This window comes from Malaclemys terrapin, chromosome 21 (genome assembly GCF_027887155.1).
Source record: "Malaclemys terrapin pileata isolate rMalTer1 chromosome 21, rMalTer1.hap1, whole genome shotgun sequence".
NCBI classification, from domain to species: Eukaryota; Metazoa; Chordata; order Testudines; family Emydidae; genus Malaclemys; species Malaclemys terrapin.
The window spans coordinates 9,514,973-9,542,133 of NC_071525.1; the positions used below are offsets into that span (position 1 = coordinate 9,514,973).

Sequence of the window (27,161 nt, forward strand, 5' to 3'; positions counted from 1 at the left end):
GTTTGAAGCTCCTCCTGACGGAGTCTGCCCTCCAGCCGTAGCTGGCACCGGAAGCAGCACTGGCATCATCGGTGCGCAGCGCCCCAGTGCGAGATGTCCCGGCACTGAGGAAGGACTCCTCCAAGGAGCACCGGTGCTGCTCCCCAACCCATAAGGTCTGTGCCACCATGCAGCACTGCTTGCTGTCCCCGGTGCCGCATAAGAAGGTGGACAGGGGTCGTTCCTCCGTCAAGAAGCCTTGAGTGAACTCCAGCGTGGTGCGTCCTCCGGTGGGACACCCATGGTCTGGGCCTCAAGACCTGGCACCGTTGACTCCGGCCCCAACAGGAGGCCCATTGAGTCCAGTACTGATGGACTCCCTGACTCAGGAGGATTTGGAGGAAGAGATCGACTGTCCCTCCATGCCGGACACCTACGAGGCAGCATGAGACCTCATTGCCATGACGGCACAGTCCCCGGCCCCGCAGGTGCGGGGCTTGGCCCTGCAAGCCCAGGCACCAGCGGCGGCCCCGGGTACAACATCTAGCCCAGCACCACATGTGGCTCTGGCACCGATGGCAGCACCGCCTCTGGTTCATCATTGTGGCAAGCCTATGATGTCACGGCACCGCTTACCATCACACTGGTACCGCTCCCCGGCACCGTCCTGCTCCGTGCCCTCCCATCTCCTGTGGTTGGGCACAGACTACTCATCCGAGTCAGATGCCGAGTCTTCCGTCTCTTGATGCAGCCACTACCGCTCCTGGACCTGGCACCACAGACTGGTGGAATCATCGGTTGCCTGGCCACCCTAGTGGCAGGGCCCAGTCCAATGGCCCTTTTGGACCCCTTGGGCCTACCACCAGGCTCAGGGTCAGGGCTCCAGGCTGGCATCGGTGGTATCTGCACCCCATGGGGCCCCCCCAGCAACGTTGCTGGCTCGCTACACCCCCGTATGAGACAGGGACCCTGGGCTGTCATGCTCAGGCGCAGCACCCGATCCAGCGACATCAGTGACACTAGAGCCACCTCCTGTCATGGGAGGCTCCGAGGTACCTGACCCAACCTCCAGAGAGCCAGAATGGCAGGAAGACCCTGTCCCCACGGGCCGCCACCTCCTCGCCTGACAAGGCAGGGGTGGGCACCACCCTACCAGTGATGGACACCAAGGGTCCCCAGGATCTCCTTAGGAGGGTGGCCCTAAACCTTAATCTCCAGGCAGAGTAGGTCATGGAGGGAGTCTGACCCGCTGGTGGACATCCTTGCCCCTGAGGGTTCTTCTAGGATGGCCTTGCCCCTCATAAGAATGATCCAAAATACCACAAAGGTGCTTTGGCAGACTCCAGCCTCTATACCACCCACCGCTAAAGGGGTGGAAAGACAATATTTTGTGCCGCAGGAAGGGTACGAACACCTTTCACCCACCCCAACCGGGGACTCTGGTGGTCGATATGGCAAACCACAAAGAGCGGCAAGGACAGCCGGGTCCCACGCCTAAGTCACAGGACACTAAGAACTGGACCTTTTTGGCTGAAAAGCCTAGTTGACTGGGGGCTCCAGCTTTGAGTGGCCAACAGCAAGTGGTACTCAGCCGCTATGCTTTCAACTCTTGGAGTTTGTTGGCAAAGAGCCAGGAGGCACTCCTGGAAGACTCGCACAAAGAGTTTAGCGCGCTCCTTGAGGAGGGCAGGGTTGTCTCCAGAAACTCCCTCCAGGCTGTTAGACGCGGTAGACTCGTGGGCTCCGACCATCGCCACCATCACAATGAGGTGCAGTGCGTGGCTCCAGGTCTCCGGAATACCACCTGAGGTCCAGAACACAGTACAGGACTTCCCCTTTGACTGTGCAGGCCTGTTCACCCAAAATACAGACTCTCGCCTGCACAGCCTTAAGGACTCGCGGGCAACTTTGAAGTCTTTGGGGATCCTTTTAAGCCTCAGCCCCCGTCCCGCTTCTACTCTGGGCATCGTAGATGAGAATCGTCAAGGAGACGGGGCAGAAATAATAGGAGGCCCGCCACAGTCCTCAGGCCAAAGCCAGGGTTCGGCCAAACAGCCCCCTGGCCTGAAGCCAAACTTTTGAAGATCCGCCCAAGGACGGAGCATCAGTTTCAGTCTCTCTGATCCTTACCCCCCCGTTTGTGAATCGACTCTCCCGCTTCTACTGTGCTTGGTCCCAGATCACATCAGATTGTTGTGTCCTCAGCACGGTAGTGGTGGGATATTCTGTTCCCTCCCATCCCTGTCCCTTTTCAGGGACCTTTCTCACGAGCACTCCTCTTGCAGGAGGTGCAATCGCTCCTTGCTCCAGGGGCAATAGAGGAGGTTCCTCAGGAGTTCAGGGGCAAGGGGTTCTACTCCTGCTATTTCCTTATCCCCCAAGGCCAAGGGTTGGCTCCGGCCTATCCTGAAACTGCGAGATCTCAACACGTTCATAAGGAAGGTGAAGTTTCGCATGATCTCTCTGGCCGCCATAATTCCTTCCCCGGATCCGGGGGACTGGTATGCCGCCCTTAACTTGAAAGATGTGTACTTCCATATATTATCCTGGCCCACAGACTATTCATGGTCAGTGGCCAGTGCTAGCAGTTCAGGGTGCTCCCGTTCGGGCTCTCGGCGGCCCCCCAGGTATTCACCACGTGTATGGCAGTCGTGGCAGTGTCAGGTGCAAGTATTCCCATACCTAGACGACGGGTTCATCAAGGCAGAGTCCCAAGCCCAGGCCGCAGAGCATGTGTCCCTGCCCCAGGCCACATTCCACAGGCTGGGCCTCATATTGAATGTGCCCAAATCCACACTGGCCTCAACTCAGAGAATAGAATTCATAGGGGCTCTCTTGGACTCCATGCAGGCGAGGGCGTTCCTGCCGGAGCTGTGCTTCCAAGCACTCACAGACATCGAAAACCTTTGCCGGTTTCCCACAACCACGGCCAGAAATTGCATGAAACTATTGGGGCATATGGCAGCCTGCACATACATGGTCCAGCACTCCAGGTTACGCCTTCGGCCCCTCCAGGCATGGTTGGCGCGGGTGCAGAGGCCGGGCTGGGACCCGTTGGACACGATAGTTACCCTCCCCACTCTCATCCTCGAATCTCTCCACTCGTGGCTGCAACCACACGTTGTTTGTGCGGGAGTACCCTTTGCCAAACCCCATCCTACGCTATCCCTAGTCACGGATGCCTCAGCTCTCGGTTGGGGAGTGCACCTGAGCAATATCAGAACCCAAGGCCTATGGTCCCACACAGAATTATCGCTGCATATCAATGTAAGGGAGCTGAAGGCAAGCGTTCTAGCCCACATGCAGGGCGCATGTGTGTGGGTGCTGACGGACAACACTGCAGCGATGTTTCTATAGAAACAAACAGGGTGGTGCTTGCTCCTCTCCCCTGTGCCAGGAAGCCCTCGAGCTGTGGGATTTTTGCATCGCCCACTTGATACACCTAGAGGCGTTGCACCTTCCAGGAGCACAAAACGAGCTAGCCGACCGCCTCAGCCGCTGGTTTCACGGTCACAAATGGTCCCTCAGGCTGGACATTGCACACTCGATTTTCACCCCACATAGACCTGTTCGCGACGCAGGAAGTGCCAGCGGTTCTGCTAGGGATAAGTCGAAGTACTTAAATCTACTCACCATGGTGTCTTCACTGTGGTGAGTCGACTGCTGCCGGTCCGCCGTCGACTCTGCATGTGACTCTCACGCCGGTGGAGTACAGGAGTTGACGGGAGAGCGCTTGGGGGGGTCGATTTATCGCGTCTGTGCCCTTGGCCTCTCCGGGCTGGAGGGAGCTCAGTGTAGGACTGCTCTGGGATTTCACCCAGAAACTCCAGTTGGGGAACATGCTGCTGCCCAGAACTACGTTCAGAGCAGTGCACCAGCTCCCTTTTGGGGCACAGGTGCAATTCAGGGTATTGGTGAGAATCCTTAAATCTGAATTGTCAGGGCCCCAGCTCCCGGAAAGATTCCTCTGTCCTAGCCCGTCATAGCCATGTGCGATCGCTTTTGTTTTCTGGCCTAGAACCAGCACGGAGTATTCCTCATCCCATTTGGAACTTGCTCTTCATCGGAGCCAGAACCTCAGGGCTCTGAGTGTAATATAAAATTGTCTGTGTGTTTGGTGGTCCTGGCAAGACTAGGGCATTGTGGCTTCAGCCCCAATGGCAATCACAATGTATTTATAGATCTAAGATTGCACTCATGTCAAGGGCAATAGGTGCTATAAAAGTTCTGTAACAGTGCTAGAAACTGTGATTGCCATCGTACCAGTCATTTTTGCTTATGCAAAGTGCAAAGCTGTGTGGGGAAGAGGAACCAGCCTGTGCACACTTCAGTGAATTTGGGCTCTTTCTCAGTGGATCAGAGATAAGCTGAGTGGTTTTGTGTGGGGAAGAAGAGTGCTGCTGATACTGGGGAGGCGATTTGGGGGCAATTGTTTAAAGAGGAAGCGGGGAAGAAATCTGTATCTGTCTTTAGATTGTAAGGTTTCAGAGTAGCAGCCGTGTTAGTCTGTATCCACAAAAAGAACAGTACTTGTGACACCTTAGAGACTAACACATTTATTAGAGCATAAGCTTTCGTGGGCTACGAAGAAGTGGGCTGTAGCCCACAAAAGCTTATGCTCTAATAAATGTGTTAGTCTCTAAGGTGCCACAAGTACTCCTGTTCTTTTTAGATTGTAAGCGCTTTGGGGCAGGGACTGGTCTGTACGCGTGCAGTGTGTAGCCTAGTGGTCCTAGTGATCCTTGTTCAGCGTCGTAAGGCCTTACCGAATACAAACATTTAAATTTGTCTGAACAAAAACCAACCAGAAAGCAAAGCCTGAAGCAGTCTGACTAAAACCCCTTTCCCACAATGGGGTGCAGACCCTTGGCAACTACTGTAAGGGTAAGAGTTCTCCAAGAAAATGAGGTAGAAAAGAATGTTCTTAAGGTGTTGATCCTTCATAGGAGAGCTGAATCTCTGTGGGGTTGAGCTTGGCAGCTGTTCTGCTGGCTCTGGGATCACTTGGGGTCTGTGGTTTGTAAACAAACATCTCTCCTAATCGTATTTTTTCTCCTTCCCACAGGGTCCTTGATATCAGCCCAGGTGATGGACACACAAACCATTCAAGTTCATGAGAATGACTGTAAGTGCAGAGTGCTAAATTAATAGATTCAAAAGCCGGAAGGATCACCGTGATCTAGTCAGACCTCCTTGATAACACAGGCCATAGGTATTCTTTGAATTCATTCCTGTTTGAACTAGAGCAGATCTTCTGACAAAACGATTGATTTAAAAATTGCTAGTGATGGAGAAGTTGTTGATTGCTGACAGTGCAGTCAAGGTGTAGTTCCACCCACTGGCCTTTCCCAGCTGGGGAATGATCTCTGGCTGAGGGCTGGTCTACACTGAAAACTTACATTGGCATAGCAACAGCTCTCAGGGGTATGAAAAATCCACCCCCCCTGAGAGACATCTATGCTAACTTAAGCCCCGGTGTAGAGAGCACTTGGTGAATGAAGAATTATTCCATTAAGCTAGCGACTGTCTCTCGGGGAGGTGGGTTAACTACAGTGACACGAGAATCCCTCCCTCGCTGTAGTGTCTGTGCTCAAGCGCTCACCCTGACAAACTGCTACTGTGGTCCTGCTTCCTTCCAGCAGAAGTCAGCGTAGTGATCTTTAGGAGCACTGATGGCTCGGAGCTCACAAACTGCAAAGATTATCTCTGGGTTGGTTCCTGCCAGCTGGTTTGGTTCAGTTGTTTTCAGCTTTGGGAAACGGGCCCTTGTACAGCACCAGTTTTGTGTGTGTGTGTGTGTATATGTATGTGTGTATATAAATATATATTAAAAAAAAAAATTACTGGTTTAGATGTGATTCTCTTTGCACGTATTGAATGTGATCTAGTCATGACCGCTTGTCCCTAAGATGTTGTAAGGTCAGCTCTTCTTCGACTTGGTGTCCGTGTGGATTCCACTGCAGCTGCACGTGTGTCTCCTGGGCATGAGTTCGGTTTCTTTTGTCTACCTGAGCTTGTTGGAGCCGCTTATCTTCTTCCCCCCTCCTTCCCACTCCCTTCATGCTCCTGTTTAAGGGCGTAAAAGGCCGAGCAGACGCGATCCTCCCTCACTTCCCTTTGATGCCCATGGCAGCAAGACGGGACCGAGCGAGTGCCTGGCCCACTGTTTCCCCTAATTGAACACGTTATTTTTTTAAATCAGATTTGTGAAAAAATCTTCATCTTCACACTCCTTTCATGTGGACATTTAAAAAACAAAAAAAAGTTAGTGAGGACCCCTCCCCCTCATACCTCATGCAAGCTGCCACATCTCAAGGCGGACTTCAAAATTTGCCTATCCTGTGATGGACTCATGCCTGTCAAGGATGGACACAGTCAAGGCAGCTTCTGCCTGTGGCAGGGCCACCTCCCGGATTGGTGCTCCGTGGGAAGTCCTTTTCATCCAGGACTTGCAAATCCAGGGACACTCTGCTCAGGCAGCATATGCTGGAGCAGTCCACATGGGTCACTTCAGACACAGAAATGACGGCCATTACCAGTGTCAGGCTAGTTTAGCCGGTATCGGCCAGCGCTCTCTTTGTAGGGATATTAAAGAAGGTACTAACAGTGATTCCCCCAAGTGACAGTGACCCCCTCATAATTTGTCCCCCACACTTTAAAATCCAACAGTTTCACCAAGTACAAAAATCTCTTGGGTCTTCTGTTAAAACTTGTAAGCTACTGTCTGTAGAAACCATTGATTATGTCTATCCTGTGAAAGATACTTTACTACTATGTAAAACTTACAAACAAGTTAATTGACTTTTGTTCTTGAAGTAATTGATACAATGTAAACAAATGCTATAAGCTGTTAAGTGATTTTCACTTCATTCAAGGGCTCCTAGGACAGACCCCCACCCTCTGTGATTAAAGGGCCGGGAGTCTCAGGGTGTGTTCTAATTCATTTGAAAGTGGTGGAGACAGTAAATTAAAATATGGTATATACATGGATGGTTAGGGAGGTGCCAGCCTAGAAAGGGAGTATCCATCTGCCGAAGAATGTGTCGAGTATGACGACCAGACAACCCCCTGAGGGTAAACTGGGATCCACCTCATCACCTGGAAGGATGAGAAACAAACTTTGGACAGTGTGGAGCCACCAGGAATGTGCCACTTTGGACAGGAATGTGCCATCTGCTGATTGAGTCAGCAACAGCAGGATGAAACAGCTCCCATAGACTAACATAGGAATTAATTCCTATAAGAATGGACTCTAAAGACTGAGGACTTTGAGTCTCTGGATTCTGCTGCCAGCCTCCAGGGGCATCAGGTGCACCTGACACACTCGGCTCCATCCTCATGACCAAAATACCTGGCCAGTAACTTGGCATGAGCAACTTCTAGGCTGGTAACTATAACACCTATACAGAACTTGAATGAATGATTGTGGGAATGAACCTCCCTGTGTGGTAAGAAATAAGTAGTCAAACAACGTTGTTTACTTTTATCTTTTGATTTATCAGTATATTTACAATAAATGTGGCATCTTTGCCTTATCCCTCTTAATAAAATCCTGCTGGTTTTTATTCTATTAGTATAACATCTTGAGCGTAGATCATGGTCTAGTATTGAGTGCTGGACAAAAGGCGAAGAGAGTATCGGCAGAGCTGGCACAAGTCACTTTGATGCCAACCACTTCAATATTGGCAAAGGCCTCTGTACTGAAAGCCGCGGTACTGATGCTCTTAGCACAGACAACCCTGGTGTCTGCATCGGTCACTCTGGCGCTGGCTTCCCAGGCAGTAAAGGTGGCATCCGTGCCCGTACATAAAGATGAGACGCACTCGTGGGACTGGACAGAGCCCATATGTAGCACCAAACGTGAAGGAAGGTCCCAGAAGGAGGAAACAAAACATCTGTTCAAAGGACCAAGCATCTGAATTGTCTACATAGGCTGTGAATGGCACAGGGAATGAGGGACCCAGCACCAGTCTTGGCACAGGTGTCTGCCCTGGAGTAATCTGGATCACCTCCAGACATGTTCCCTGTGCTGAAGAGACTAATGGAACCAGCCCCAATGGCACATCGTCCGGCGGCACTGCTGTTCAGAGATACTCCTCCTCACCTAACCCATGTACTCGGCCTTGCTCAAATTGAGTAGAGATCCCCCTCTTCCTTTGGAGTGAGACCCTGTGACCGGAGTCCCGGGGGGAGCCAACTGAGGTCACTCAATTAGTGTGAACTGCAGAGAATGGGACAGACAACCGCAAAGCTGGTGGATATTCCAATACCTAGATTTACCAAACCAGCACAAAACAGCTTCTATAACACCTCACTGGTTACCCAGAAGCCAACACCATTTCCTTAAAGCAACCCAGCCTTAGGCCTCCACCCAGAGGCGCAAGTCAAATATGATGAGGATTGCTGAAAATCTTATTCATCATATAAATAAGTTCTACCAATCCCAAAGGATTGGACACATTACCTCCCAGGTAAATGAATATTTCAGATCTTACCGTTCTTATTAACCAAACAAACATCTATTAAAAAAGAAAAGAGAGCGAGTGTATTGGTTAAAAGATCAGTATCCAAACAGTCATGAGTACAATTCTTGAGATTCAGATTCATAGCAGAGATGGTGAGCTTTGTAGTTGCAAAGAGTCTTCAGAATTTGTGCATAGGTTCTAGTCCAATGTTTATATTCAGGGTGGCCCAGTCAGGACAGGGGTCTCAGTCTTGGGCTTAAGCTTCCCCTGCATGAAGCATCAAGCAGATCTGAGATAAAGGATTGGGACCCAAGGCATATTTACAGTTCGGAGTCCTTAGGTGAACAATAGGCAATCACGGATACTTTGAAGTGGACCTATTTCCTAAGCATTACAGGTAATTAGCTACATGGATTTACATAAGGCAGTTTATCCATTACGCAGTCTATCACAAACTTTAAAGTGATATATAGACAGTGACATTATTTCACCCAAGACTCATCTAAATGTTAATATCCCCTTTTGATCTCTGAATCAATAGCTATAGCAGGGGTCAGCAACCTTTCAGAAGTGGTGTGCCGAGTCTTCATTTATTCACTCTAATTTAAGGTTTCGCGTGCCAGTAATACATTTTAACGTTTTTAGAAGGTCTCTTTCTATAAGTCTATAATAGATAATTATTTACTTTTTACATATAACAATGGTTTAAAGTTTTAAAAATGTTTAAGAAGCTTCATTTAAAATGAAAATGCAGAGCCCCTCCGGACCGGTGGCCAGGAGCCGAGCAGTGTGAGTGCCACTGAAAATCAGCTTGCGTGCTGCCTTCGGCATGTAAGCCATAGGTTGCCTACCCCTGAGCTATAGTGACAGACAGGAACTGACTTGTTTAATGTTAGCCATGTAAACAGATATAAGTAAACATAAAAATAGTATCACCTTTAATTTCTAACATAGGCTAGAACTTTGAAATGCAAATCTATCTACCATGGAATGGCCCTAATTACCATTCACATACTCATGTCTCTAAAGGTTGGCTTTGGGTTATATAGCCTGCAGGCTGCTTAACCCTTTCTGGCCATGTGTCCTACTTTGTATAAGATTTGCTGCAATTATATAACAATGGTAGCAACAATGGTTTACATGGTCATATTTTAATCAGATAACATCACAGACCCGAAAGAGGTTGCTGGGGAGCCTAGTACCCATATGACGTCACCTTAGCCTTTCTGGGGACCATCAGCTCTTGTGTCTGGGAGCAAGATCCCTCTCCCATGTTTCCAGAAAGGAGGTGATCCCGTTCCCCAGTGGCATCATTAACCAGGCCACCCACACCAGAACCACACATGGGCCCACAAGAGCAGGAAGCAAAGGAGGAATTGCAACGATCCCCATCTCCACTCAAGGACAAAGCAGTGACACCAGCCCCAGTGATTGATTTGATTTTAAAACTTTTCAAGACCTCCTTTTCTGCATGCAGAGACCTTGGATACTGGGACTACATTTATACAAGAGAAGTCTTTATTTTGAGCACCATCATGCTGGCCAGAATCACCCTTCCTATTAACAAGGGGCTCCTGGAACCGGCTAAAGGACTGTGGCAAATGCTGGGCACCTTTCCTCCCACTTTGAAAAGGGTGGAGAACAGATACCAGTGCCCCCAAAGGGCTTTGAACACACTTATGTCCATCCAAATGCAGAGTTCCTGGCTGTTGCGGCAGCACAGGAGAAATCACAGTCCACGAAAGGCATGCCTAATGACAGACCCCGAAAGTTGGATCTCCATGGTCACAAGGCCATACTCATCAGTCTCCCTCCAGCTGGCAAATTACCAGACCCTGTTCACCAAATACACCTTTCTCATTAGGAAGTGAGTGACCCTCTCCCAATCCAAGATCCCTCAAGATAACCAGGACGAGTTGAAAGAAATAATCAAGGAAGGCCAGATGGTCATGAGAGCATCCCTACAGGCGGCCAAGAACGCATCTGGTATGGCCATGGTCGTCCTTGAGATGGCCTCATGGGTACAGGCCACGATAGATGGCCTGTTCTTTAATGGGATGAAGCTCTTCAGCCAGAAAACAAGCGAAGTATTTCAGTCCTTCAAGGAAAGCTCTGTGTTTTTTATGGATTTACACACCTAAAGGAACCCTTCAAGTAGCAGCCCAAGCAGAGGACACCATCCTACTAGTGGGATCGACAGCCAGAGTACCCACAAAGAGAGAATCCCAGATACTCCTGGGGGCACCCATCACCTCAGTGCACCAGACTCCCTCTGAGGCAGCAGATTTGACAGGAGTATTGGGAGTTGCATTGGAGTCAGTGTGGAGCCTGTGTCCACCTTCAGGAACCGCCTTTCCACTGGGCCTGGGCAGCCATCAGAGCCAACAAATGGGTGCTAGAAATTGCCCGTGGCTCCCCTATCCATTTCCACGCTGTGACGTTGTGCAGTCTATATGGTTTTATAAAAAACTTGATAAGTCAATATAATGTAACTGAGATAGTTTTAGAGAAAATACGGTAATAAGTGAATGTAAGTAACTGGGATATGCCTCATGCAAAAGGTCTCTTGTAAGGTATCATTACAAAGCTTATAATCTACTGAGTGTGATCATCTGATTTGTATAAATGTACCACTCTTGTATCTAAAACTAGAAATATAAAATGTAACTCTGAGGGCCTATTGTAATTGTGTAAAGTGTGGACCATTAATGATGGTTTGGAATCTTGATGACTCCCATTGTCTGCAGATGGCTGTATTTACCTGTGAGTCTTCCTGTATATGTGTGTGCTGGCAAGTGAGTAATGAAGTCTTGCAGTGACATGTGATCATGTCACCTGAACTGGAATCCATCTTTAACCTGGTGCTTTTCCAGTGAGGGGGGGTGGAAACCCAGAGAGACAAAGAGTTCCCGCCTTATGCAAAAGATATATAAAGGGGGGAAGAGAACAGAGAGAGGAGAAGCCATCATGAAGAATCCCCCTAGCTACCACCTGAGCTGCAACAAGAGCTGTACCAGGGGAAAGAATTGTGCCCAGGCCTGGAAGGTGTCCAGTCTGAGAAAAAACTTATTGAAGCATCTCTGAGGGTGAGATTATCTGTATTCGGTTTGATTAGGCATAGATTTGCGCATTTTATTTTATTTTGCTTGGTGACTTACTTTGTTCTGTCTGTTACCACTTTGAACCACTTAAATCCTACTGTCTGTATTTAATAAAATCACTTTCTATTTAGTAATTCACTCAGAGTATGTATTAATACCTGGGGGAGCAAACAACTGTGCATATCTCTTTATCAGTGTTATAGAGGGCGAACAATTTATGAGTTTGCCCTGCATAAGCTTTATGCAGGGTAAAACGGATTTATCTGGGTTTAGACCCCATTGGGAGTTGGGCATCTGAGTGCTAAAGACAAGCACACTACTGTGAGCTGTTTTCAGGTAAACTTGCAGCTTTGGGACAAGTGATTCAGACCCTGGATCTGTGTCTGGAGCCAGACGGGAGTGTCAGGTTCAGCAAGACAGGGTGCTGGAGTCCTGAGCTGGCAGGGAAAACAGAAGCAGGGGTAGTCTTTGCACATCGGGTGGCAGCTCCCAAGGGGGTTTCTGTGATCCAACCCGTCACACACGCATTACCCCCTGCCCCATCCTTCTTCAGGGATCCTTGTCATGAGAACCTATTATAAACAGAAGTGTACTAGTTGCTTCATCTCTTCTATGGCATGTAGGTACCTATGGAGCACTGGGAAAGAAGGTTATACTCCTGTTATATCTTCTGAAGAAGGAAGGAGGTTTTTGTCCTATTCAAGCTTCATCCTAGACCTGAGAAGATTGGACACATACATGAGCCCAATTCAGGATGGTGACATTTGCCTCCATCATCCCATCTCTTCAGGCTCAAGGCTGGTGGGTGGCTCTCTGCTGACATGACATGTACTTCCACATAGCCATCCATCCAGCTCACAGTGGGGGCCCCATCATTATCAGTGCAACGTTCTGCCCTTCGGACTCTGTGGCACAAAGTGCCTCGCGGTAGCAAAGGCTCATTCACCTCTACCCTCAGCTCGACGGCTGGATGATTGGGGGCAGATCCCAGGAGGAAATGGCGGAAAGCCTAGACTACACGCTATCCCTATTCACTCAGCTGGGCCCCTTGGTGAGCTAGGGAAAAAATCTCTTATCTCACCACAGGCAATAGAGTTCCCAGGAGCCTTGACTGACTCTGGATAGGTCAGAGTGAGCCTTCCTGGAGACAGGTTGTAGTCTTTAGTACTTGGGATAGAATCAAACCAGACTGTGACAATGCGGATGTGTCTGGGGCTGTGGGGCCATATGTTAACGTTCACATACATGACATCGCTTGCCAGGCTTCACCTGCGGCTGCTCGAGCTCAGGCTCAAGTTGGTCTTTTTCCCCAGTAAAACACCTGATAAACAAGAAGGTTGTGGTTCCACCACCAGACATAACAGAACTGAGACGATGGTAGGAACCCAAGTGCTCTTCTCCTCCCCCTCTCTGGTAAGGACTTTAATCACAGATGTATCAGGAACATGTTGGGGAACCCACCTAGACCATCTACAGATGCAAGAAACTTGGTACCCAGGAAACTTGGGGCTCCACATTAGTGCCATGGAGCTCAGGGCCATCGGGCTACCCTGCACAACATTCCTACCTGCTCTCCCAAACTCCACCGTGCACATCCTCTTTAAGCCTCTCACTGTTAGGCATTTTTTCCAGCCCTTGGGATTCTGGAAGGATGATCCCTTCACACTACGTTGTAATTAGTCCTGGGTATAAATGAAAATCTGGCTCCCAGTCCATTTTAAAACAAATATGTTCGTGGCTTAGCTCTGCCAAGTGTTTACAAATAGGATCTTATTACATGACATTACCTTTGGGGTGCAGTGCAAATGCTGACTTATTGCCGTTTCTTTCCAGCAATTGATATACCCTGTACTGCGTACGTATCGCAAAGCGGAACATCCAGGGTCGAGTGGAAGTTTGAAAAGGGCTCTTCAATAGTGCTGTTCTACTACAATTCGAAATTCACAGGTACGTGAGTCCATTGTACGGAATGTCTGAGGGCCTCTTTACGGTCTCTGGGCCAGGTGTTGGATAAGCACAGGTTATACCAGCTGGTTGCAGCATCTGAGGCAGGGTGGATTGCTTTAAATTATTGATTTTTATCTTGTTTTGCATTTGGGGTGGCTTTAGCATGGGTTGATGCTTGCACTTGCACCCACAGCATGAAACCAAGGGTGCAAAAACAGAAATAACTTATGTGAATGGGAGGCCCCAGTGGGCAGAGGGGAAGGGGGGAAATATTTTTTGAGTGAGCCTGCCCTGCACCCTTCCTGCAACATCAGCTTCTGCATCCCCGTTCTGGGTGTTGCGACCTGGTGCATGGGGTAGTGGTACCACTCAGGTTTTGCTTTGTCTAATGGAGAGGCCAAACCTGAGTGGTGCTACAACCCCATGCACCAGGTCACAATGCTGGAGCAGGAAGCCGGGCCCTGCCTTGCAAGACATGAGCCACCGCTGTAGGTAGGGTTGCCAGGTATCCAGTTTTCGACCGGAACACCCAGTGGAAAAGGGACCCAATTGGCAGTGCAGCAAGGCTGGCAGTGCAGCAAGGCTAGCAGGCTCCACGGCGCAGCTCCTGGGAAGCAGCCGGCATGTCCCTCTGGCTTGGGGCCGGCCACAGGGGCTCCGCATGCTGTCCCCACCCCGAGCGCCGGCTCTGCAGCTCCCATTGGCCAGGTACCGCAATGGGGGCAGCATACAGAGCCACCTGGCCACCCCCGAGCTGGAGAGACATGCTGGCCACTTCCCGGGAGCCACCTGAGGTAAGTGCCACTCAGAGCCCACACCCTGATCTGATCTGTCTCCCGGAGCCTGCACTCCCTCCCATGCTCCAACCCCCTCCCTGAGCCCCCTCCCTCACTCTGAACCCCTCATTTCTGGCCCCATCCTGGAGCCCTCACCCCTTCAGCATCCCATCCCCCTGACCCAGCCTGGAGCCCCCTCCAGTGCCCCAAAGCCCTCATCCCTGCCCGTACCCCCTCCTGCACCCCAACTCCCTGCAAGGGTGGGGGAGAGGGAGGGAGGGGGAATGGAGTGAGCCGGGCAGGGCGTTGGAGAAGGGGTGGGGTAGGGGTGTTCGGGTTTCTGCTATTAGAAAGTTGACAACCCTTGCAGTGCGGATGAGTGTGGGGCAGACTCTCTCTCCAGCCTGCTCCACCACACCAGGGCTGGGATTAAAGTTTTAGTGCTGGGGTGCTGCTGCAGGTGGTTGGTGCCCCCTCAGTAGCTTAGTATAGTTCACCTGTTGAATTGGGAGGCTGCCTCTGCCCCTGGTTATTTTCCTAAAGAAGCATTGATTTTTAGTAATTGCTATTCATTAAAATGTGTTCAATTGCAACTAAATATAGCGTTACCCCAAGTTTGCTGGTGCTCTTTGCTAAGCAGGTGGATCCACATTTAGTTAAGCAATTATATAGCTTAACATACATTTCTTCAGATTCTTAGTTTACATTTTTTATTGTTTGAAAATAGGGAATTCTGCATTTCTTATTTACTTGATTTAACTTTTATTGTGATTGATTTGTGTCAAACTCTGGAGATCAGAATTCAAATAAAAAGGCACAAACTCAGCATTTAAACGTTTTTTAAGCAGTTAAATAAAACCACCTTATGTGCACTGGATAAATAAGAAAAGTTTGACCATATGTTTAGCATTTAAAACTAATTTATTAAACAAAGTACAACTTTAGTGAATTGAACTAATTGTTTCTGGTCACCATGGCAAGATTTTAGAGCTAGTAGATCTCATTCTCTTACATCTACTTTTTATTCATAGTCTGCAAGAAGAAAACAAGCTCTTCTGCTTTTTCAGCTCCCAGTTGGTTAAATGAATGAACTACTCATTCCGATGAATTAGTTAATAAACTGAAAATAGGAAAAAAAATTCTCTCAGCAGTAGCTTCTTCTGCATGTGCAGTCCAAAGCTGGTTCAGCATGTCAATAAACTCTGGTTTCAAGACCTTAGCCAGTGACTTCCACCAGTTCAGACTTTCATTAAAACTTCAGCAGTGAACATACTGTTCCTTTTTTTTAAAATTTAATTTAAATTATTTTAATAGACGATAGTAAGTTTGGCCTTAATACAGGGTGTAATAATTTGACATTTATTTTTAAATAGGTTTATTTTTGAAAATAATTCTGTATCCAATTTAAATTAAACTTTTTTAAATCATTGATTTTATCCACCCTGATCCGAAGTGAGGTCTTTAGCTTGGGTCCTTCTGAACCAGTTCAGTCCATAACTTCCCAATACGGGCAGGAAGCCTCAGGCATTGGCAGCAGCTACTGTTTCCCGCAGTGCAGTGCTTCACCTCTGGAAATTAGCCAGAAGCGCCTTCTCCTAGTGACAGAGCTGGACCCTGTGGGGTAGGTGTTTCAGGAATCCCAGCATGCACTGACGCTTCCATGGCTGAGCTGTGGTGTACAGATGTGCTGAGGTGTTACGAAGACAGGCGAGAACCAACCAGCCATTTTGTGTCCTCTGTCCTAGCGATGGCTTCCTCGCCTTCTGCAGACCCCTTTGTCGCTCAGCCATGTCAGCTGAACAGCTTGAGAACAGTCTTTTAATGTGACTGGGGTAACCACACACAGCGTTCTAGATTGCTTTGCCTGGAATCAGCTTTACCACTGCTAACTAATTTCTTAAAAAGCACTGAGCACTCGTGGGAAAAGCTACGAGGAAAGAAATGGGGTGGAGTAACCTGCTCACTAGCTAGTCCATATCCGCCAGCAGCACAGCATAACAGAACCTATCCCTTAAACCCTGCAACAAACCCCTCCATCCCCCGGCCAGCTGTGATTGGGCTGGCTTGGCTATTGGACATAGGGGCGTGTAGCTTCCTTCTGCAATGGGGAGACCTCTTGTTGTATTTGAACTGAACCCCATTTAATCAGCTCTTCTTACTCTGCTCTAAGGCTGGTTCATGGGGCTGCCCTTCCTCCCCTTCTCCACACCAGCAGCCTGTTCTGGCTCTCACTTGTATTCCTCCACCTCCAAGTGCTCTCAGCTTCTCACTGTCTCCCCTTTCTCTGCAGACCCCTACAAAGACCGTGCTCAGGTCACAGCCACGGGGATTCGTTTCACTTCGGTGACTCAGAAGGACACGGGGAAGTACATCTGCGAGGTCCTCTGGTCCGGGAACGGGGACAGTTACCAACTAAGAAAGTCAGAAGTTGACCTCATCGTCCAAGGTACTATTGCCTTCCTGTAATTACAACTTGGGACCGGTTGCCATGGCTAAAGTTCCAGGGCTTCTAGTCTCGGAGAGAGGGGGCCCCTGGGGGCATGTTGCCAATTGTGAGCAAGGAGTGTGTTTTCATAGAGTTTAAGATTCGAAGGGAGCACTATGAACTTCTAACCTGCGTGGTACAGGCCGGGGAACCTCCCCACTGACTCCTGCCGCAAGGAGGGTAGTATTTTTCCCTACTAAGAGTCCAATGGCTTATTTGAACAATGTTGCTCTCCGCACACCATGGTATCATCAGTGGATAGCAAACTAGCCTGAGGTCACTGAAACAAGACTCTTTCCACATTGGACTTAGACTGTAGGGAAGCCTCAATCGTCTAAACCCGGTTCTCTGAAATTCTCACCCATGTCCCTTGACCACGGACCTGCAGGGCCAGAGCGGCGCATGAATGGAGCTTTAGGGCCTTGCTGAGAGCAGCGTCAGTCCTGCTGGAATAGAGCCATGGAATAAGGCTGCTTTGGGCAGTGGCAAGTATCCTGTAATCCAGTCAGGCTAGCCAGGTTCGAAGGGGGGCCCTGGGGAAAGCCTAATGCCCGGATTATCCAATGGTTTCAAAAGCCTCCAGTTCTGTTGGCTCCACGTCTTCAGAATCATTAAACACAACTGGTTCTCGAGGACTGCCTCGCACGGGTCAATACATAGCCCATTATGTGGCAATGAAGAAACAATCCTAGCTACACGGGGGCACCATTATTTCTGTAACACGCACTCAGGAAGTCTGACACTGTAACTGTTCCCCCTGCTGACGTGGGCAAGTCCATGCTTATCTTGCATTACATGCGAATGTCATTTAAGCAGAGATCCCCCTTCATACAGATGTGCTGTCAGTCCACTTCTTCACACCTTGAAGACTCACTGTCAGCACCAATCTGAACCTTGGGTGTATTGTCTGCAGAGACCAATGGAGACTGACCAGTCCTCCCCCCAGAACTGGTCCCTTCATGGCTGGGCTGAGGTCCCTGGCAAAAGATTAGGGGGGGAAGATTACACTACTTTTACAGTGCCTGTTCTGTGGTCGTACCCAGAGCCTCACTCACAAATGCTGTCAGTCTAGCACCTTTCACCAGCGCTGCAAAGTCAGTCACCGAATGGGAGCCCAGTGTTGGACCAAACTCTGTTTCCTTCCTTCAGGATCGCAGCACTTTTGGTCAAACATTTTGTTTCTACAAGTTGCTCCATCAAAGTGGGAGGGACGCTGGTTTCACCCACGCGGCCAGCATCGCACCTTTCACCTGTCAGCAGGGTGGCTACTGCCCCCAGCAGGGCTTGTAGTCAAAGCATTAATTTCTGGTCAGTGACACTTCTCCCCACGTGCACTTGCCATTTATGTTGAACGCCGGGCACCTGATTCTGTCTCCCTGCTCTTCGTACAGTCGTTTGCACCAGAACCCCGAGAGCTGCTCTGATTTAGTTGCATTCCACACCCATTTTATTGTGGTTTAAATGGCTGCCCAGGGAGCAGGGCAATGGAAGAGCCAGCCATTAATCCTCTATTGAATTAAAGGGCAGCTGGTTCAGAACCCACGCAAGGAACTGCTGCTCTCTGTGGAACGTGTCCCAGGAGATCCAGACAATAGTGTGGCTGGGTTTTAAAGAAAAGTCCACTACTATTTGGAGTTGTGCTGACATGAGTAGAATCAAGCTTCAGGGCAGCACAGGATCTCTGCATGGGTCAGGAAGGAACCGCTTTTCACTCCTTCCCCATCGCAATGAAAGGTGCATTGTCGGGGGATGACAGTTACACTGGCCTGAGCTCTGGAACGTCGCTGATCAGCCCTGGAGCAGTGCCAGGAAAGCCCTGCCAATGGAAGAGGCCCAGCCACTGACTTAGTTCACGAGTCAACGGACTGTCAAGCTAGACATGGCTGCTGCTTGCCATTTACTTCACTTAAAATGAGCTGGCCATTTGTTTGCCTTCGTGTCACTGAGCCGGTCCTCTGTTAACCCATGACTGACCGGATTAGACTAAACGCAACTTAACAAATACAGATGACCGCGTCTTGGGTGTGTTTAGGGCAGGGGGTCACAGCGGTGGGTTCAAGGGTCATCTGTAACATGTGCCTCTTTGCCTTGTGCTGACATGCATGGAAGCAGATGGCTCTCCACCTCCTACCTGCCAATGCTACAGGTACGACGTCCTTATGACCTCCAACCCCAAGATCAACGAGAAATTCAGGAACTCCTGCTACGCGATCGACACCAAGACAGGAGTGCTGGTATGCATGGGGCAGGGGGCTGCTTGACTCGTGGGGAGTTTATGCCTCTGTCTATGCCTCCCTCACGCCTTCTTTCCCACTCCAGATGAATGAGCCCGTAACCAGCTTCAACACGGGGAATTATTTTTGCGAGGCTCAGAACAACGTTGGGACCACTCAGAAATTGGAAGCCATCCACTTGGACGCCAGTAAGGAAATGGGGACTTGCAGAGCCTGCGTGCGGGTGGGTGGTTGCGTGCTCAAGTCTGCACTGGGCTCTTTGGAAGACACTTGCAAGCTTACAATAGCCAGTGGTGTCACTGCCCCTTCCCCGGCCTCCTGCAACTACTCCCTGTACTACTGGCTGCGATAGATTAAAGATTGGACAGTGCCCAAGTGTCTTGATGGGAAAACAGGCATGTGCTTTGCTGCAAGGGCTGGGGAGAGCCTGGAACCAGAAGCCCATTGGGCTGCCCTGCTAAAAGAGCAACCTTCGCAGAGAACGGAGTCTCCTGAGAGCCGACAAGTGGTTCTTGGCATATCCTGCCTCCTACGTGACCTCCGGAGCTGGACCTCAGTACAGACCCAGAGGAGGCTCCTGCCCTAGTCTAGTGCACCCTGGGATTTGGAGTGACTGAAGTTGGGGATAGGTGTGTTTGCTGGGCCCAGCCCCAGTGACAAGCATTCCAACCATCCCCTCCTCTAAAAAGCTACCGTGCCGTCAGCCCCCGTTCCCTAGAGCTGCCCTCTTCCTCTTGCGCTCAGCCCCTCCCATGAGCCTAGATGCTGAACTGGTTGGGTTAAAGCTGAGGCTGTAACTTGACCTATTCAAACTGAGCTGAAGGCTTTAGACTGTCTACATTGGTGCTAAATGGGGTTTTCAGTTGGGGTTAAACTCAATAGGGAAAACAGTGGGTTTTTTTCCTATCTACACAGCATCCGTCCTGGTATAATTGCTGTGAGGCAGTGCAGGAGTGGGGGGGTGTGATTTTTATTTTTACAGATAGTCATTCTGGCACAATCCCAGTTGTGGATGCAGTTATACTGGTGTGAGGGTGCCTCAGACTGGGGTGACTTATTCCCTTTCTTGTACTGATATCGTTAACCTGGGACAACTCTTGTGTGTAGACAGAGCCCCTTGGCTAGACAAGGGCTACACTGCAGCACGACCTGCTGATGTGACTGTGGAGGTGGTAAGCTGCATCCACACTGGGTGGGGTTTCAAATGGGCTGAGCTACCCCCGTGCCTTTTTTAAACCTTTCCCCCTCATCTAGACAAAGCTGCAGGTGCTGGAGCAATGCTGGGAGATCTCCCCCAATAACCCTCAGTACTGGACTCGGCCGTGTCTACAGGTCCAGGGCCGGCTATGGGGAAAATTCACTTCCACGCTCTGTATTCAGGTCTCTCTCTCTCTCTCTCTCTCTCTCTGTGTGTGCGTGTGTGTGTGTGTGTGTGTATCTTTGCATACAGCCCACAGCAGTCAGAGAGGTTACACCCAACTTTACAGTGTGTGAACGAGAGCCGAATTTGGTGCACACACTCCCCGGTGTCTTGCACAGCCTGAACCCTGCTCCAGCATGTCAGGAGCAAATGAATCCTGTGTCTGGAAAATCAATGGCTAAAGGAACAACCCGGCTCTGCTGTTGCCTTGTAGGGGCCAGATTTTGCCCATGAGTGACTCCTACTAAAGACAAGGGGCCTGATTCTTGTGTCAGTTCAGGGCACCTGCACCTCACTGGCCCAGCAAGGGCACCTGACTTGCAGCTCCCCCGGTTGTCATCTCTCTAGGGTGGAGACATGGGTCTCTCTCCTTGCTGGCTGGTCTCTCCAGACTGCTGCAGCTCCCTGCCTTCCCTGTGTTGGGTTAGTCTGCCCAAGCAGGCCTGCTGGCTTTCCCCTCAGAGACTAATAACAGTGGAATTGCTACAACTAGAAGTTACCGCATGGTTCTTCAGCGCTTAATTTGTAATGAAAGCGGTGCTGGGGCTCATATGCTCTGACTCCGTGGGTGCTCTGGGGCTGGAGCATCCATGGTGAAAAACTAGTGGGTGGTTAGCACCCACTGGCAGCCAAGCTCTCTTCTCCTCCCCTGAGTGCACTGTGTCGCCACGCCTCCGCCTATCTCCCAGCGCTTCCCGCTGCCCTGCTGCCTAACAGCTGTTTGGCGGTGCTTTGGACTTTCCAGGGGGGAGGGGGCGTGCTCAGGGGAGGAGGTGGAGAAAAGGCAGGGTGGGGACTTGGGGGAAGGGGGTGGAATGGGGGCGGGGACTTTGGGGAAGCAGGTGGGGCGAGGGTGGTGTAGGGGTGGGCCAGGGCAGGGGGCAGGTTGAACACCCACCTGGCAAAGGGGAAGTTGGCTCAAGCAATTTTTTTTTTTACTTTCATAACTCATGAGGCAAGCCCGGAGATGCCGGGGCTCTGAACTGCCAGACCCGGAGATGCCGGGGCTCTGAACTGCCAGACCTGGAGATGCCGGGGCTCAGCCCTGGCAAGCCCTGGCGCTAATTAGGCACTGCAGTTCTTCCTACACGAGCCTATTAATTTTTGAGGCGAAAGTGTTGCAGAGAAAACATATGAAAAAACAATTAAAAAACCTAAACGTCTGCTAATAAGCTTACTAGAGATCACCCCCTCCAATGTAGGCTCTGGTTGGAGCAGCCCTTCCCAGCCCCGCTCAGGGGTTTCCTTGCGGTGTCAAGTTTATCCCACACTCTGTTCAGAAGAGAACACTGAGAGTCACTCCTTTATCCAGTTGGGTTCTTTGAAGTGACCTTGATCAGATAATCCACCAGACAACACAATCTCTGCTTCAAGTGCAGCTTCTAAAGCAGTGGTTCCCAAACTGGGGTTTGTGAACCCCTGGGGGTTCGTGAAATGTTACAGGGAGTTGGGGGGGGAGGGGGGGGGATTCCTTAATGGCAGGCAGAGCTGTCCCCAGGGATCCTGGGCAGCACAGGTCCAGTAGCCCGGAGCCCCTGGACTTCCAAGAGCTAAGCAGATCAAAGCAAGCATCTCTATCACACTGAGGAGATTTAAACTTCAAGACTCCTTATAAGAAATGGAAAGGGAGGTGGATATTTTTTGCTGTTTTTTAAATTAAATAGACAGCTAGTGTTGTTTTTAACATTATTATGAACAACAAGTTTAAGCTTTGTTGTAACATGCGTTGTTTGCCTGGACTGCTCAAGACCTGAATGCTTGTGTAGGAGGAACTCTTTGAGTTGGCTTCTTAAATACAGTACCTTCCTGCTGTTTCACATCTGATGCTCCTTGATGAAACATAGGAGCCTTGTCTTATAACAGGCTTATTCAAAGTGATACAAGCTACGCAAGTGAGATCTTGGAAGAGTGTTGCCATTTTCATAATATAATAAACATACTGTAATGATAAATAATAAATAGTGTGTAATAAGCATGCCATAAAAACAAATTTTATATTTCCAAGATCACTGCTTTTATAATTTATACTCAGGTAAAGGAGAAAATTCCTGGAAATATTCATTTTTAGGAGGGGGTTTGGAAGACTTGATATTTTAGTGAAAGGGGTTCACAGGTTGTTAAAGTTTGGGAATCACTGTTCTAAAGGATAGATGGAGGTGGGTCATTTGCATTTCCCCCAGCCTCCCAAGTATTCCCTGGGTAATCCACTTCCCATGTATTGTCCCAAAACATCCCCAGAAGTTTCTACTATCGTCCAGAAATTGGATTAGTCAAGGCCATCCTCCCTGAGAAGTGCTGTACAATCCCTGGACTTCCAAAATACTTACATTAAACCCAACCAATTTAAGTTTAATTCCAGTTTTGCCCAAGAGCTTGTGTAAATGAGAATTCTGACAGATATGACAAAGGCCCTTTTATACGGCACTGGCCCTGGTGGTGTGAAGTGCAGTTTCTCACTGAGAGCAGTGTACAGGGCCTCACACGGGGAGGAGACTAGACCATGTGAGGGGCTGCAAGGGCTGATCTGCTGCAGCTGTGGATGACCCCCCAACTCTCCGTCCCTGTGATTGGGGGGAGCAGAGGGGTTTGCCCCTGGTTGCTGGGGGAGGAGGCTTGCGAGGGGAGCGGAAGAAGTGACTGCTGGTTTCTGCTTTCCACAAAGGAAACGTCATTTCCCACAAGGACATGAAAGTGCTGGTCGACAGCAGGAATGCTCGGATTATCGACGTGCGGTTGCCGGAGGAGGTGGCAAATGGCCATATCGCCAGCTCGGTCAATATTCCAGGTGAGGGGTTGCTGTGGGTGCCAGCAACCAGGGCTTCGATTGCACGTAGAGGGAGCGTCTCTCCCCCCCCCCCCGCACTGCAGAGGGCAACATGTAGTGTCACAGACCAGGGCATGAGCGGTCAGAGCCAAGGGTCAAAGCTGGAGACAGGAACTGAGCAGGGCTGGAGCAGGACTGGAAACAAGGCGGGCACAGGAGTGATTGCAGCTGCGGGCAGACGCATAGAGGAGTCAGCGACCTGCCGCTGAGTTTAAGTGCATATCTGTAGTCTCCTTGCAGCCAATGGAAGAGCCAATCAGGCGATTTTGCCACAGCCCAGCTGGGCTCATTAGCCTGCCTGAGGGCTGAGCCAGCCAACCCCAGGTCAGCTGCAAGGACTCCAGGCCCATCGTTCCTGATACGTAGCACTAGAGCCCTGGAGTTAGTAACTCAGCAGCGGGTGCTCTTTCTTCCCTGCTCTTCCTCTGCTGGGGAAGTGATGTGAGACCAAAGCTGGATCAATGAAGACACTATGTGTGCACAAGCAGATGGGTGTGTAGAGGGCTTTTCCTTCACCCCCTCCCTTCTTGTCACGCAGACAGAAAGCAGAAGACCAGAAGTCCGAAGTGCAGGCAATGCGATGTTTATTGGGGTTGGTTTTAAGGCAGCATGTCAATAACTTTGACACTGCAGAGCCTTGTTCCCCAGTGTTCCGTTCTCTCCCCACGTTAGCAGGCAGAATTATACCTGCAATGCACGCTTGGGGTCCCCCCCCCCCTTACAATTGATGGTCATGTTCCGTTTTAGGGGTCATGAGTCTGGGGGGTTTTGGCCTTTTAGTGTTTTATACCTTCCCCCCATCCCCTCCTGCCCTTCCCAACGGGTTCTTTGACCTTCCCTTAAGATAGAGGTTGAGGCAGTGTTAACATGTGCACTCCTATAGTATACTTTCATTATACCCAGTAACACTTTAACTGTTGTTATCTGTTCCCATTATACTAACAAACATATCTGGCTAGGCAGAAGCAACATGCACAGTGTCTGTCCTTTGTTTACACATTAGTAGGAATATAAATGTATCAAAAATTAAATGAGCAAACAAATCTAAAATTCTATCTCAGGCAAAAATACAGGCCTGAATTCTGCATTACTAGCACTCCTAACAGGGTGTAACCCCGGCCAAATTCCAGCTTGGAATTCTCTCCTTCCTTAAATTACCTTGGTGGTTTTAAATGGATGCAGGCTTCTACTTCACTTCCTGTCCTAAATGGACATTCAGAGTTTCCGTGTCTTGGTCATTTGCTGTGTTTCACCACAGAGGGTGCTGCATTTCAGGAGTGGGAAAAGTGGTAGCTTGCGTCCCTTTGTAAAGCACGTGGGACTTGCATGCATAAACATAAGAGCATCATCGCCTGTATTTATGGAGCAGTGTAGCAATCGCCCACAATCATCATCATCAGGGTTTAGCTCCACAACTTCAGCATCAAGATACAGACCTTTACCACTTGAGCTAAAGGAGTAACTCCAATAGCTAGTGTCACATCCCCATCTAGTGGAGATGTGATACACCACCACTGCTGATCGCGATCATCTCCCTCTTCTCTTTCCCCCACCCAGTGTCAGAAGTCGAGGAAGCCCTGAAGATGGACCCTGAGGCGTTTAAGATGAAATATGGCATGGACAAGCCACGGATGGATGATGAGAACTTGATCTTCTACTGCCAGAGGGGGAGGAGAGCGGCTCAGGCCACAAAGATCGCCATAACCCTCGGCTATGCCAAGTGAGCCTGCCCCTCCATTTTGGGCTCTTGTACCATGGGGCACCAGACTCTCAGGGAGATTGTGAACGTACCACGGGCTCTGTGGGTTTGGAGGCAAGGGCTGTAGGTGCTTAAAATGCCCTGGTTCCTATGGACTCCAGCCCTTCTGAGCGCCCCCCTAAGCTCTCACATATAGGGTTATTAATAGAGAAATCATTGGGTCTGGTGGAGGAGGAGGGCTCAGATATCCCTCAGCACTGATCTTGCTTATATTGGTGTATTCTGGAGTAAACCCACTAGAGGGGGGGGGGTGGTACTCCACATTCTCACTAGGGCCACAGACAAAGTCTTGGTTAGCTACTGAGAGAGAGGACAGAATAATTCCTAGCTAATCCCATAGGGGATGTTCCCACAGCTACCTTGGTTCCTCAGGGACCCTTCAAATTCATCCGTATGACCCTGTGCTTGGGGACAGGTTATTTCTCAAAGTTCTGGGCACAGCTCTGCCTCTGATGTTCTGGTCCCACTTGGGTTTCTGGCCCATGAACAGTCACAGCTGGGCTGGGTCTGTCTCTTCCACTCCAGAGGCAGCGGGTCCATCTAGCTGTGGCTAGTCCCTCCCATCTCCCATTCTGAAGCCACATGTCACTTCCTGTCTCTTCAGGGCTCGTAACTACGAAGGCAGCTACAAGGAATGGTCTGAGAAGGAAGGGAAGTGAAGTGGGAACGACTCCACGAGGGCTGGTGTCTGTCCCTCCACACCCAGCAGCTGGCTTTTCCCTGAAGATTCTTCCTTTGCTTCCTTGCTGCAACGTCGTCCCATTGCTGCTGATGCCTAATGCTGGGATGGGAACGCTCTGGGCCCTGGTGGGCTCTTGGCTAACGCACTTGTCTGAGAAGCTGTCACTCTACTTTCTGCCTCACCTTCCAGCCCAGTGTCTCACCTGCTCCAAATGTAGTCACTCCCCCTGTCCCTGATAGCAGCTGGGGGGTTCAGGTACTTTATTCGGGGTGGGGAGATATCTGCACCCCCCCATTGACTCCATCTCCCTCACCTCCCCTGGGAATCTGGGACCCCATCCATTTGCTCTTCAGCTCTCAAGGAGGTAGATTTGATGGTCATTTTGCTACCCCACCTCATTCTCCAGCTGAATCTGCCACTTCCAGCTGTAGCCTGCTATTTCTATAACATATTGGGTGCCCCTCAGCTACCTCTGCACGGGGGATTTTCTCTGCAGCCACTCCTGGAAAAGAGAGCTCTCTAGCATTTCCTCCGATGTAGTACATGGCTCTGATAAGGGGTGGGACGTATGTGAAGGATGGAAGAATCCCAGGCACTGCTACAGGCTGGGGACTGACTGGCTAAGCAGCAGTTCTGCAGAAAAGGATCTGGGGATTACAGTGGATGAGAAGCTGGATATGAGTCAGCAGTGTGCCCTTGTTGCGAAGAAGGCCGACAGCATATTGGGCTGTATTAGTAGAAGCACTGTCAGCAGCTCGAGGGAAGTGATTATTCCCCTCTATTCGGCACGGGTGAGGCCACACCTGGAATATTGCGTCCAGTTTGGGTCCATCCGTCATCTTCTTTTCCCTCCCCCTCCCCCCCGCCCCGAGGGGATGTGGACAAATTGGAGAGAGTCCAGCAGAGGGCAATGAAAATGATTAGGGGGGTGGGGCACATGACTTACGAGGAGAGGCTGAGGGAACGGGTTATTTAGTCTGCAGAAGAGAAGAGTGAGGGGGGGATTTGATGATAGCCTTCAACTACCTCAAGGGGGGTTCCAAAGAGGGTGGAGCTCGGCTGTTCTCAGTGGTGGCAGATGACAGAACAAGGAGCAATGGTCTCAAGTTGCTGGCGGGGGGCAGGGTCTAGGTTGGATATTAGGAAACACTATTTCACTAGGGGTGGTGGTGAAGCACTGTAATGGGTTACTTAAGAAGGTGGTGGAATCTCCATCCTTAAAGGTTTTTAAGGCCCAGCTTGACAAATCCTTGGCTGGGATGATTTAGTTGGTGTTGGTCGTGCTTTGAGCAGGGGGTTGGACTAGATGTCCTCCTGAGGTCTCTTCCAACCCTCATATTCTATGATTGTATGATGGCAACAAGACAACAGTGGAAATTGCTCAGGGTTAGCCAGGTTTTATATTATATTAAAGTCTTTGTACGGATCTGTTTCTCAGCTTCTTCACATGGGTGAGCCCTTATTCACATTAAAAAAATTGCACAACCTC

The 27,161-nt window shown here is 49.8% G+C and overlaps 1 protein-coding gene across 1 annotated transcript in view; it reads left to right on the top strand.

Annotated features, from left to right (window-relative positions):
* LOC128827184 (junctional adhesion molecule A-like) overlaps positions 1-27,161 on the top strand; it is a 39,771-nt gene extending 12,610 nt beyond the window's left edge. Inside the window, exons 2-9 of the mRNA XM_054010976.1 lie at positions 5,045-5,104; positions 13,379-13,492; positions 16,559-16,714; positions 18,866-18,987; positions 19,073-19,175; positions 23,070-23,192; positions 24,789-24,951; positions 25,595-27,161. Coding sequence (XP_053866951.1) covers positions 5,045-5,104; positions 13,379-13,492; positions 16,559-16,714; positions 18,866-18,987; positions 19,073-19,175; positions 23,070-23,192; positions 24,789-24,951; positions 25,595-25,649 — 896 coding nt within the window. The 3' untranslated portion in view covers positions 25,650-27,161. The remainder of the gene's footprint in view (positions 1-5,044; positions 5,105-13,378; positions 13,493-16,558; positions 16,715-18,865; positions 18,988-19,072; positions 19,176-23,069; positions 23,193-24,788; positions 24,952-25,594) is intronic.